Source organism: Balaenoptera physalus (assembly GCF_965194825.1).
Source record: "Balaenoptera physalus genome assembly, chromosome: 8".
In the NCBI taxonomy this organism is placed as follows: domain Eukaryota; kingdom Metazoa; phylum Chordata; class Mammalia; order Artiodactyla; family Balaenopteridae; genus Balaenoptera; species Balaenoptera physalus.
Window position 1 is genome coordinate 64,108,154 of NC_138887.1, and position 12,366 is coordinate 64,120,519.

The 12,366-nt window shown below is 44.5% G+C and overlaps 1 protein-coding gene across 1 annotated transcript in view; it reads left to right on the forward strand.

Moving 5' to 3' along the window:
* Positions 1 to 7,793: 7,793 nt before the first annotated feature.
* The window catches only part of SLC25A13 (solute carrier family 25 member 13), a 205,006-nt gene continuing 200,433 nt past the window's right edge, over positions 7,794 to 12,366 (forward strand). The window contains 3 exon segments of the mRNA XM_082471842.1: positions 7,794 to 7,884; positions 7,886 to 7,925; positions 7,927 to 8,007. Coding sequence (XP_082327968.1) covers positions 7,817 to 7,884; positions 7,886 to 7,925; positions 7,927 to 8,007 — 189 coding nt within the window. The 5' untranslated portion in view covers positions 7,794 to 7,816.

Here is a 12,366-nt window from a genome sequence, read left to right on the forward strand (position 1 = left end):
ATCTACATACTCCAACTTTTTTTCATTGTGATTAGCTATAAAGAAGAATACAAAAGAGAAATAACGTCTGTATAGAGTTTTACTGTTACTGCTGTTGCTTTATTTTTTTAAATAAAAACATAGGTCTCATTAAACCAGTTTTGGTAAGATTGTCTTGCTGAGCATCTATTTCTTCAAAGATTATAGAGCTCTTGATAGTTTCAGGAATTCTTGCAAAAGAAACTGCTGCACTGGAAGCAATGCTGCAGGTGGCCAGACCCGAAGAACTCATTGTATGAATCGCTGGCTGTTGCTCCTTCCTGCTGGTCAGACACTGGCGGACTGAAGCACCTGCCTCTTCTGATATGTCCCTCCTGAGTACACTGAGGGGCCAAGGCGGCCTAAGCTTGATTTGCCACTACTTTGAGTGGATTGCTGGGCCCAGAGAACCTCAGCCAGATTCACAAACACAGACTTGGAATTGGTGCAAGACCCTGAGGTTTTCTGCTTCTGGGCCATAGAAACTGGGCTCATCCTCTTTAAAGATTTTTGATGTAATTCCCCCTGAGTAGTCAGTTTTGCTTTACTGGGATTGTGTGGGACTGTGGTAAAAGGTACCAAATATTCTACTCTAAGAACTCTCATTTCTCTAGATTTGCTACACCAGTGAGAGCATTATCAGAACAAGGTGTGTTAGGCAGAATCATGGCTCCCCAAAGACGTTCACGTCTCTATCCCCAGAACCTGTGAATATGTTACATTACATGGCAAAAGAGACTTAAGGTAGCAGACGGAATTAAAGTTGCTAATTGCTATGGGCTAAATTGTCTCCCCCTCAAAAGTCATATGTTGAGATACTAACCTCTAGTGCCTCAAAATGTGGCTATATTTGGAACTAGCCACATTCTGAGGCTAAATGTGGCATTTAAATTGGTAATTAAAGTTAAGTGAGGTCATTAGGGTGGGCCCTAATCCAGTATGACTGGTGTCCTTATAAGAAGAGAAGATTAGGACACAGATATGCACACAGGGAAGACCATATGAACACATAGGAAGAAGATGGCCATCTACAGCCAAGGAAAGATGCCTCGGAAGAAATGAACCCTGCTGATACCTTGATCTCAGACTTCTAGCCTCCAGAACTGTGAGAAAATAAGTTTCTGTTGTTTAAGCCACCCAGTCTGTGGTATTTTGTTATGGCAGCCTCAACAAACTAATTAATTGACCTTAACATTGGAAGGTTATCCTGGATTATCTGGGTAAACCTGATGTAATTACAAGGGCCCTTAAATGTAAAAGAGCCAAGCAGAAGAGGAAATCAGGGTGATGTGATATGAGAATGAAACAGGAGGGAAGGGAGCAGGGCACAACTTTTAAAAGAATGACATAGGGACTTCCATCGTGGTGCAATGGTTAAGAATCTGCCTGCCAGTGCAGGGGACACGGGTTCGATCCCTGGTCCGGGAAGATCCCACATGCTGCGCAGCAACTAAGCCCATGTGCCAGAACTACTGAGCCCGCACACCACAACTACTGAAGCCCGTGTGCCTAGAGCCCGTGCTCCGCAACAAGAGAAGCCACCGCAATGAGAAGCCCATGCACCACAACAAAGAGTAGCCCTTGCTCGCTGCAACTAGAGAAAGCCTGCGCAGAGCAATGAAGACCCAATGCAGCCAAAAAAAAAAAAAAGAATGACATAGCCATAAGACATGACTAAAACTGGTTAAAACTAACTAGATCCAAAATGGCGGAAAATTTGAATTCCAAATTTGAATTCCTCCAAACCTTGAGCCTCATTATACACTCATTGTAATACATTAGCATCTAAATGACACACCCACCAGTGCCATGACAGTTTTGAGGCTGACCATCAAAGATCAAAAAGTGGGCGGTGGCCCAATTTCTGGAAATCTCTGTCCCTTCCCCAAAATAACTGGAATACTCCTCTCATTCATTAGCCTATGAAATTACCCACCCCTATAAAAACTGACAGCCCTGTACCCTGGGGCCGCTCTCGCCTTCTGAGATGGCCCACACTCTGTCTGTGGAGTGTGTTTCTCTCTAAATAAATCCACTTCTTACCTATCAATTTGTCCCTCACTGAATTCCTTCTATGATGAAACATCAAGAAGCTGAGCTTCATGGACTTCCTTGGTGGTCCAGTGGTTAAGAATCTGCCTGCCAATGCAAGGGACATGGGTTCGATCCTTGGTCTGGGAAGATCCCACATGCCGCAGAGCAACTAAGCCCGTGAGCCACAACTACTGATCCTGCACTCTAGGGCCCATGTGCCACAGCTACTGAGCCCGTGTGCTGCAACTACTGAAGCCCACACGCTCTAGGGCCCACATGCCACAACTACTGAGCCCGCATGCTGCAACTACTGAAGTCCACATGCCTAGAGCCCGTGTTCCACGACAAGAGAAACCACCACGAGAAGCCCATGCACCTCAACGAAGAGTATCCCCTGCTGCCTACAACTAGAGAAAGCCCGCGTGCAGCAATGAAGACCCAACGCAGCCAAGAATAAATAAATAAATAAATACATACATACATACATACATACATAAATAAAAATTAAAAAAAAAAAAAAGAAAGAAACTGAGCTTCATTAAGTCCTGAGACCAGGTGTGTGATTTCAGTTAAAAGACTGTGGTTCAAGTCCCAATCTGGGTTTTGGCTGGGTTCAAGTCCTGGCCCATGGGTTCAAGTCCCAATCTGGGTTTTGGCTGGATTCGAGTCCCAGCCCTGGGTTCAGGTCTCAATCTGAGTTGCACGGTTTCAAGAAGAGTTGGACCTGCTGTTGCCGGTTTTGCAGATGGTGAAGGAAGGTCATCAGCCAAGGAACGTAGGTGGCTTCTAGAAGCTGAAGCAGCAAGGAAATGGATTCTCTCCTATAGTCTCCAGAAAGCAACACAGCCCTGCTGATACCTTTATTTTACCCTTTTTGGGCTTCTGAAATATAGAACTGTAAGATAATAAATTTATGTTGTTGTGGTTTTTTTTTAATTGAGTTTTGTTTATTTACAATGTTGTGTTAATTACTCCTGTACAGCAAAGTGATTCAGTTATACATATGTATATATATATACATTCTTTTTTTAAAATATTCTTTTCCATTATGGTTTATCATAGAATACTGAATATAGTTCTCTGTGCTATACAGTAAGACCTTGTTGTTTAAACACTAAATTTGTGGTAACTTATTATAGCAGCAATAGGAGACTAATACTGTTACTGACTACAAGTTCATGTGCCTGATGCACAGTGAGGCCAAACAAACCAAAACATTGTTGTTTGGAGCAGAGAAAGGTTTATTGCAGGGCCAAGCAAGGAGAATGGGTGGCTCACGTTCAAAAACCCCTAACTGCCTGATGGTTTTGTGGGAGAAGTTTTAAAGGCAAATTTGGGGTGAGGGCTGCAGGGTGTGTGACTTTCTTCTGACTGGTTGGTGGTGAGGTAACAGGGAGGTGCTCCAGGAATCTTCTGCTGAGCCTGAAGTTACCATCTTCCACCTGGGTGGGGGCCTTAGTTCCTACAGGAGAACTCAAAGATATTATGTATATTCTTTCAGGAGGAACTAGGACTGTGTTCCAAAGCTGTACTATTGTTTCTTGACTGCTCCTCCCTTGTTTCTGCATTCCCTCCCTTCTCTGATTAACAACTGTTTATTTTTTTATAAATTTATTTATTTATTTATTTATTTATTTATTTATTTATTTATTTATTTATTTATTTTTGGCTGTGTTGGGTCTTCATTGCTCCGCACGGACTTTCTCTAGTTGTGGGGAGTAGGGGCTACTCTTTGTTGTGGTGCGCAGTCTTCTCATTGCAGTGGCTTTTCTTTTTGCGGAGCATGGGCTCTAGGCACACGGGCTTCAGTAGTTGTGGCTCGCGGGCTCTAGAGCGCAGGCTCAGTAGCTGTGGTGCCCAGGCCTAGCTGCGCCACGGTATGTGGGATCTTCCCAGACCAGGGTTCAAACCAGTGTCCCCTGCATTGGCAGGCGTATTCTTAACCACTGCGCCACCAGGGAAGCCCATTAAATTTTTTTTTTTTTTTTAGGCTGCATTGGGTCTTTGTTGCTGTGCACGAGCTTTCTCTCTAGTTGCGGTGAGCGGGGGCTACTCTTTGTTGCGGTGTGTGGGCTTCTCATTGCGGTGGCTTCTCTTGTTGGGACTTCCATGGTGGCGCAGTGGTTAAGAATCATTCTTAGCTTCTGGTGGTAGCTGTTGACCCTTGGTGTCCTTTGGTTTGCAGCTGTGTCACTCTAATCACTGCCTTTACAGCATGGCTTCTCCTGGTGTGTTTCTGTGTCTTCTTATAGGGACACCAGTCAGTGGATTAAGGGCCCATTCTACTCCAGTATGACCTCATCTTAACTAGTTACATCTTCAATCTCCAAATAAATCACATTCTGAGGTCATGGGGATGTGTTTGGGGGGGACACAACCCATAACATGGCCCCTTCAGTCAAAATTCAGTGCCAGCTACTTTTAAATGGTAGGGAAGAGGGTGGTCTGGGGACAGACAGGAGGGACAAGTATGACACAAGTCACTTATCAGGAGGGCACCTAAGCCTGTCAGGGCAAGACAAAGTAGCTGGTGCCCAGCCAACTTGTACTTTATCCTTTCAGATGATGTTTCACATTGTTTATAGGTCATGTGGAAGTCAAGGAGCATCCTTCCTATTTCAGGGCTTGTGACAGTTTAACTTTTCAAAAATTTCACATTTTGAGGAATTCTAGAAGGAAGAAGAAAGCTTAATTAACTGAGTCTGACTCCAAATGTAAGGTGAAATACACTCTTATTCATATGTGGTTACATTTGCATCCATAGTGTGGTAAGTTTGGTGGGTGGACTAATGGCTCCCCCCAGATGTCCACATCCTAATCCCTAGAGCCTATGAATGTTACCTTATATGGCAGAAACTTTTTTGCAGATGTGAATATGTTAAGGATATGGAGGTGGAGAGATTATCCTGGCTTATCTGGGTGGACCCTAAATGCCATCATAAGTGTCCTTAGGAGAGGGAGGCAGAGGGCTATCACAGACAGAAGACGCAATGTGAGGGAAGCAGAGTCAGAGAGAGAAGATGTTATGTATGCTGGCCTTGAAGATGGAGGAGGGGGCCATGAGCCCCTGGAAAAGGCAAAGAAACAGATACTCCCCTAAACCTTCTGGAGAGAGCACAGCCCTGCTGACACCTTGGTCTTAGCCTCTTAAGACTCACTCTGAAATTCTGACCTCCACAATTGGAAGAGAATAAATTTGTTTTTGTAAGCCACCAAGTACGTGGTCACTTTGTTGAAGCAGCCATAAAAATCTTACATACAGAATGTGATTCCTTGTATTTAAATTCAAATGTGCCTCTCTCCACATACACACATAAAGACATCAAGACTTGAAGAAAACAACAGTAAAATGTTAACAGTAGCTAACTGGTGGAAGAAATGTGAGTGATTTTCTGTCATTGCTATGATTTCCTGAATTTTCCAAGATTTCTAGAAAACATCTACAGATTCTTGATTCTTTTTCTATTTTTTTCTTTAGAAGTTAAGGGAATATTATTCAGTCTTTAAGAGTCTTGCAATTCTGACACATGCTAACAAACAGATGAACCTTGAGGACACTATGCTAAATGAAATAAGCCAGTCACAAAAAGACAAATACTATATGATTCCATTTTTATGAGGTACCCAGAGTAGTCAAATTTATAGAGACAGAAGCTAAAATGGTGGCTGCCAGGGGCTGGGGGGAGGGAGGAATGACAGTGGTTGTTTAATAGGCTTAAAGCGTTAGTTTTGCAAGATGAAAAGAGTTTTCGAGATTGGCTGTGCTACAATGTGAATGTGCTTAACACTACTGAACTGTACACTTAAAACTGGTTAAGATAGTGGATTTTATGTCATGTATATGTTATCAACATTAAAATTTTTTTAAGTTCATTTATATTATAAAAGGAGAGCTTCAGTGACACCCTGAATAGATCTGCAGTATTCGATGTGATCTTGGTTACATGAGGTTGTATTTTCTCTGCACCTTTTAAAATCCTTTACAGCAGCCAGGGCTACCCTGTAAGTGACCTTTAGACTTGTCCCGCGCTATCCTTTTCTTTATCAGTTCTCCTGTTTTTGCTTTTGTCTTTATTCTTTCAATCCTTTCATGGTCTTTCTCTGCTGCCTATGAACACATTCGAGGCTTTTGGGTCTTTGTTAGACTTCTTGAGAGTATGTTAATAAATCACTCTTTTTTGAAATGCTTCTTTCTTTGGCTTTTACAACGTCATTTGTATATTTCACATACACTCTCCTTACAGAGAAGAGGCACACACTTCAAAACACTCCTCCTGTATTACTGATGGCTGGAGTCTTTCTGACATCTACACCGGAAGCCACTGTGCAAGACTGGGTGAGTTCCTTTCTCTCTCCCACCCCCACATAAAATCAGGCACCACGCTGACTAATTTTACCTCCTATGTGTTCCTCTAGCCCTATCCCATCTCTGGTTTCAGGCCCTCAGCCTGTCTTATCTGAATATTCCAATAGTTTGGTCTTACCCCATCCTCTACACTGGAAGCAGAGGGATCCATCTATACTGTAACCCTGGCCACACCACCTCCCTTAAAGCCCTTCACTTAAGGTGCACACCCTTCAACATGGCACCCAACATCCTCCAAGACATGGTCCCAACCTGCCTGCTCAGACTCTACTTCCACCAGTTCCACAGCCTGTTACCTTTCATGACCAATCACTTTCATAACTTGTTGTGTTTCCTCAGCAATTTCTGGACCTCCTGCTTCTCCTTGTTTTCTCTGGCTGGAAAGCCGTTCCCCTCCACTTCCCTGGACTGATGCACGTCCACAGCTTCGGCATCATGTACTCTAAGAGGCTTCCCCAGTCCTCAGCGTGCCCATAGTGCCCTGGGAAAAGGTTGTCGCCTTAACAGTTTATATGGACATTAACTGTGTGCTTGCTTTCCCACTAGCTCTTTAAGGGCTGGGACCATCTCTCAAGTCATTCTGGGGTTCCAACTCCTAACGCAGTGCCTGGCATACAGTAGGCACTCAGTCAGTGTTAATTAATTAAAATGATTAGTAATAAACACTTTTGTTGATAGGTTATATCCATAATCCACAAAACATTTAAAGCCCTTTTCACTGACCACCATTGCCTTAATTATAAATTTTGGTAGCAGGGACAAATGAATGAAATTCTTATAAAGAGGAAGAAGACCTCTGGGGATTATACATTCGATTTTTCCATTAAAATTTTGACCTGTTTATTTTAGTAGGGCCTATTTTGGGGCGTGTGTCTTTGACTTCTACCGCCCTACTATGCAGGGCTGAAATGAAGTAGCTCCATGTTCTGCACTACATACAGCTGTTTGGTACTTCGAGTTTGCCAGATCTGACCTAAAAGTAGACTTGCTAGAGGCATTTATTTTGCTATTTCCGATCGACTAGTCAATGCTTCGGGACTCCTTATAACAGAGAGGAGACCCTCTGTAAGGGAACACCTGGCTACACACGGCACCAAGTGTAGTTCTCAACTTCCCCAGGCTGTGTGCCCCACCTGTGGGTCTCGAGGGCCCTGGAGCAGCCCCGAGAAGGAGCCGAAGCCAGCAGCTTCCCTCGTGAGGCCACCTGATCCCAAGAGAGAGGCTTGCACCCCGCCATCGGCCCTCGGCCCCGCTGCAGAGGTCGCCGTTGCTGGACAGCGGTGCCGGGGTCACGTGCGCCGGTCCGGTCCACCGCCCCCAGACCCGGGCCCGCCCCGGCAGAAGGGCAGAGGCCATCGGGATCACGCGCGCCCCGGCGGCCCTAGCCGGGCCCAGCCAATGGGCTGGCGGCGCCCGCATGACCCGCGCCGGCGGGAGGGCGTGGGGAGGCAGGCCGGGCGCGCACGCTGTATCGCCGCTCCCGCCGCCGTCGGGACGGGAAGTGAGCGGCCCAGACCCGCAGCGCCAGCGAGCCGGTGAGAGCGTCCCGCAGCCGCCCGCGCCCGGTGCAAAGCATGGCGGCCGCCAAGGTAAGCGTCGGCCCGTTGGCCGGTTGCCCCAGGGGGCGCGAGGGGCCCGGGCGTTCACGCGCCGGGCTGGTGCAACCGGGAAAGCAGATAGAAAGGGGCACGGGGCAGCTGTTCCACCTTGCAGCAGAGGCAGGAGGGAGGTGCCCGCCCCTCCCGGGCAGCACAGACGGCCGGTGAGAAGAACGGGGACCGGGGCCCGACCTTGCAGCAGAAACTTTGCTGGCTAGACCCTCCCACTTGGCCCGGGCGGGGAGTCAGTGCCTGGCCTGCGCCCGGCGGGCTGAGCCAAAGCCGGTGAGGAGGAGCAGGCACGATTGCGTCCCGGGGCGGGGAGGGCTCGGGGTCTGCACGTCCGCTCTGCCACCCCAGCGCACAACTGCTCCTGACCCTGGTAGTTGCTGACCCGAGCTGCTTCCCGGGGGCACACACCGCGCAGAAGCCTAATCCAGTAGGTTTCAGAGGCTCCGCCCTCCCACGGGTGGGGAAGTCACCTTGACTTCCGTTTTGGAGACTGCTTGAGAGAGTTGGCCTGCGCGTGTGTGCGTAAAAACTCCAAAGCACCCCCATCCCCCCAGGCCCCCCGCTTCTCGTCCTTCTCTCCGCATCTGACAACACTTACATACCGGCCTCGAAGCGTTTGAGAGGCTTCTTTTTAGAAATGACAAAACGGATTGTCTTGGGAGCCTGTAACTCCTGTGAAGTTCTACTTAAAAGGAATTCTGCGTAAGGTGACTCATTCACTAACCCAGAGGAAAGGCAGCTCCGACAGCTTGACCTTTACCCTTTTACCATTTCTTGAAACCTGGACACCATTTCAGTTTCTTTGGACTCCATTTCAACTTTTCTGGCAGAATACCATATTTAGTCCCAATCACTTGAATCATTGGAATTTATTGCTTTTAATTTTAAGTTCACGAAGGCAGCCCTTTAATCAAGCCTATACAACTTCTTAGCTCATTTTAAGTGCAGTGAACTTAAATATACCCAACATTTCAAACATTTGTCCTTAATCAAAACTCTGTGATAACCCTCAAGAGGAAAACATGGCCAACACATCATATTCCTATTTATTCCAGCAAACTAATCACATTTGCAATGGAAATTGTAAGCAGACAGATATATTTAAATGCTGTTCTATGACTTAAGTTTCTCTAAGCTTCCCGGAATCTGCAGGCTTTTCGGTGTTCCTAGATTATGTGGCCTAAGTGGCCTTTCTCTTTTCCTTAATGACTCTGAGTTCCATCCTAAGGAGTGTGCTCTGGGTATGCATGTGCAGACACATGGGTATGTATATAACTTTTAGTTAGAGTCTCTGAGGATCACTGGGATTCGTTTTTGGAACCTACATTAGCCCTTTCAAACCCAATAGCCCTTGACCTTTTCTTTGCATTAAATTTGCACGCAATCAGAGCACAAGGCATGAAGTATGTTCCCTCAAGGTGACTTCTTCCAGGAGAGTAGGTGGGAGTAGATACCCATACTTTACTGTCATTTTTATGTCTGTAGATGAGTTAAATAATTTTACTTAATTTGGAGATAAAGTGAGGAACTTACATTGAGGAGTATGCATGTAAATGGAGTATAAGACTGATTAACTAGTTTGGAATAAAATAAATGACACGGAGGGAGGTTTAACTTTTGGGTTGTATTTTTATTAAACTGTCACTTCATATCAATAAGTGCAGTTGAATTTTAGCCAAGTAGTGAGAGTCAGGGAAAATGAAACATTTCATTTTTACTCTTTGAGAACTTGTGTTTTTGTTTATTTATTCATTTAAACTTGCCTCTTTTCAGGATTTCTGATGGCTCATGTCATATATACATATATTTATAAACCAACGAGACATATCAAAATCAAGTCAAAGTAGATGAGAAAAACAGGATAAACGGAAAATAAGATGAAGCCAGGACTAAGGTTACTGGAATATAAAGATGTATGTACTTGCTAGAGGTGACTGAATTTTCTAGCAGCCAAAGCAAAGAGGAAGTGATCCGTGAGGTCAGTTACATGGGAGAGAGGTCTCCTTTTTCTGCTATCTGAGGGCAGTTTCTCCCCATCTCTTTTTATATGCAGTGAGCAAACTGCATTCAAAACTACGTCATGACCACAAATGTATGTTTGTGGATTCCGTAAGACCATTTCTTATAGTGTTTCTCATTTTAGCTCAAGGGCAGTAAATGTAGGTCCCCAAATGAGCTGTGCTGGTCCACCTTAGTCCAAGAATACCCCTTATTTAGTTGCCTTTGGACTCTTATTAGGGTGAGGTGATTCTGTCCTCTATTAGGCAGTGCTGGGCAGCCCTAGTTAAAGGCCGTGCTCTTTGCTTTTTCCTGGCGCACAGATATTCCATATTGAACACAGAGCCATAGGCTTAGCAGTCTTATCTGGGGGTAGGATTGACATCCCCTCGTAAAACTTGAGGAGCCTGACTAGAAGAGAATCCCATCTCAGTGGAGTGTCTAAGATTCTGGAGTGCCCAGAATCAGAAACTGGTCTTTTATTTATTCTTTTTTTTTGGCCACACTGTGTGGCTTGCGGACTCTTAGTTCCCTGATCAGGGATTGAACCCAGGCCCTCGGCAGTGAAAGCGCAGAGTCCTAACCACTGGACCTCCAGGGAATTCCCTTTTATTTATTCAAACGTAACTAATTTTTCATGTCCCTCTTCCTTTAAATAGTATAAATAGGAAGGCTGAGAATCTGTTCTTTGGTCTGCTTTTATTTTGATTTCTGCATGATGGTTACTACTGAATGCAAGAGGTATTTGTTTTTTCATGAAGTAACATTGATCTGAAACTTGGTATTTTGAGATGAACTCAGAAAACTTCCATTCTCTTGCTGCCGCCTTTTGTAGGAATAATCCTTATGGGTTCCCTTGATAGATGGTAGATGAGTGTTTCTTTAAAAAACTTCCAAACACTGCTCTACATGTACTGAAATGAAAATGAGTTTTTAAAATTCTATTTTATATATTTCCATAAAAAATTCATTTTTAAAAAGTAGTATTAGAGAGGTTATCCTTTTCTTGTAGTTGTAGTCAACATTCCCTTTTTGTCACTGGTTGAGTTTATCCATTAAGAATGACAAAATTAAACTAGGAGAAACTGTTAAAAGTTAGAGATTGCTCACTGGAGTTCAGGTGTGAGAGATGTTCAGGTATAAAACTGGACTCCAATAATTTGGGTGAAATTAGCCTAGAACTAAAAGAAGAACATTTGGAGACAAGCTAAAGCGTTCATAATCATGAAAATTTGGTCTGTAGTGCTAGTACACTTAGTATTGCTATTCCATTGTTGGCTGAGTTGTTGCCATGATCGTCGACTCATTTAGAATTGTGTGTATTGTGTTCTTTCTAATGTTGCAAACGGGACTAAACTAAGGATATGAAAATGAACCGGACTCTGTTTGGACCCTCAAGAAAACCACAACCATACCACAGGCTAAATCCTCTCATGGAAGTGCCCCAAGTAGGGTTAGTGCCATAACAAGGGCTTATGGGAGCATCAGGGAAGGAGCCCGTTTCTGTCAGGGGAGGGGAGGGAACGTCTGAAAGGTAGTGGTATTTCAAAAGGAATAGTCAGAGGAAGAGGAAAAGACCATTCCAGTGACAGGAAACAGCAGATGAAAGAAAGAGAGGTGAGAGCACCTGCTGCTTTTAGGGGATAGCAGGTAATAAAATAAATAGGAGAGTAGCCAACACTTATTGTTTACTAGACGTGAGATTCAGTTCTAGATGCTTTTCATATTAACTCGCTTAATGCCCCTAACGGTCCTATGAGTTACATACTATCATTTCTGGTTTATAGATGAAGACTGAGACACCAAGGGGTGATGTAAGTGGCCTAAGATCTGATAATTAAAAAGTGAAGAAGCTGGGTTTCAAATCAGCCAGTGTGGCTCCAGGGTCTTTGCTCTTACCCTGTCCACCATATTGTTTGCCTGGTAGTTTAGCATAATGGAGAGTAGAGTTTATGGGAGAAGGGGGAGATGGCTTGGGAGGGGAAATTAGATGCCTCTTATTTAAGACTTTTATTTAGGTCTTGTAACTGTAAACCAGACTTTTATTTTTGAGAACCACTTACACAGTGCTTACTGTGTGCCAGGCACTTTCCCAAGTGCTTTACAAATAATAACTCCTTTATTTTTCATAATACCAAAAGTAGGTGTGGTCTGTTTTTGTCCTCATTTTACAGGTGAGAAAACTGAGGTCTGGAGAGGTTAAGTAATTTCCTCACGGTTATACAGAGAATAAGCAAGACAGCTTGGATTTGAACCCTGCCAGTCTGTGCTCAGAGTCTCTGCCTCACCTGCCCAGGCCTTAAAAAGAAGTTCCATTTGCAGAGGTGCATGTGAGAGTTC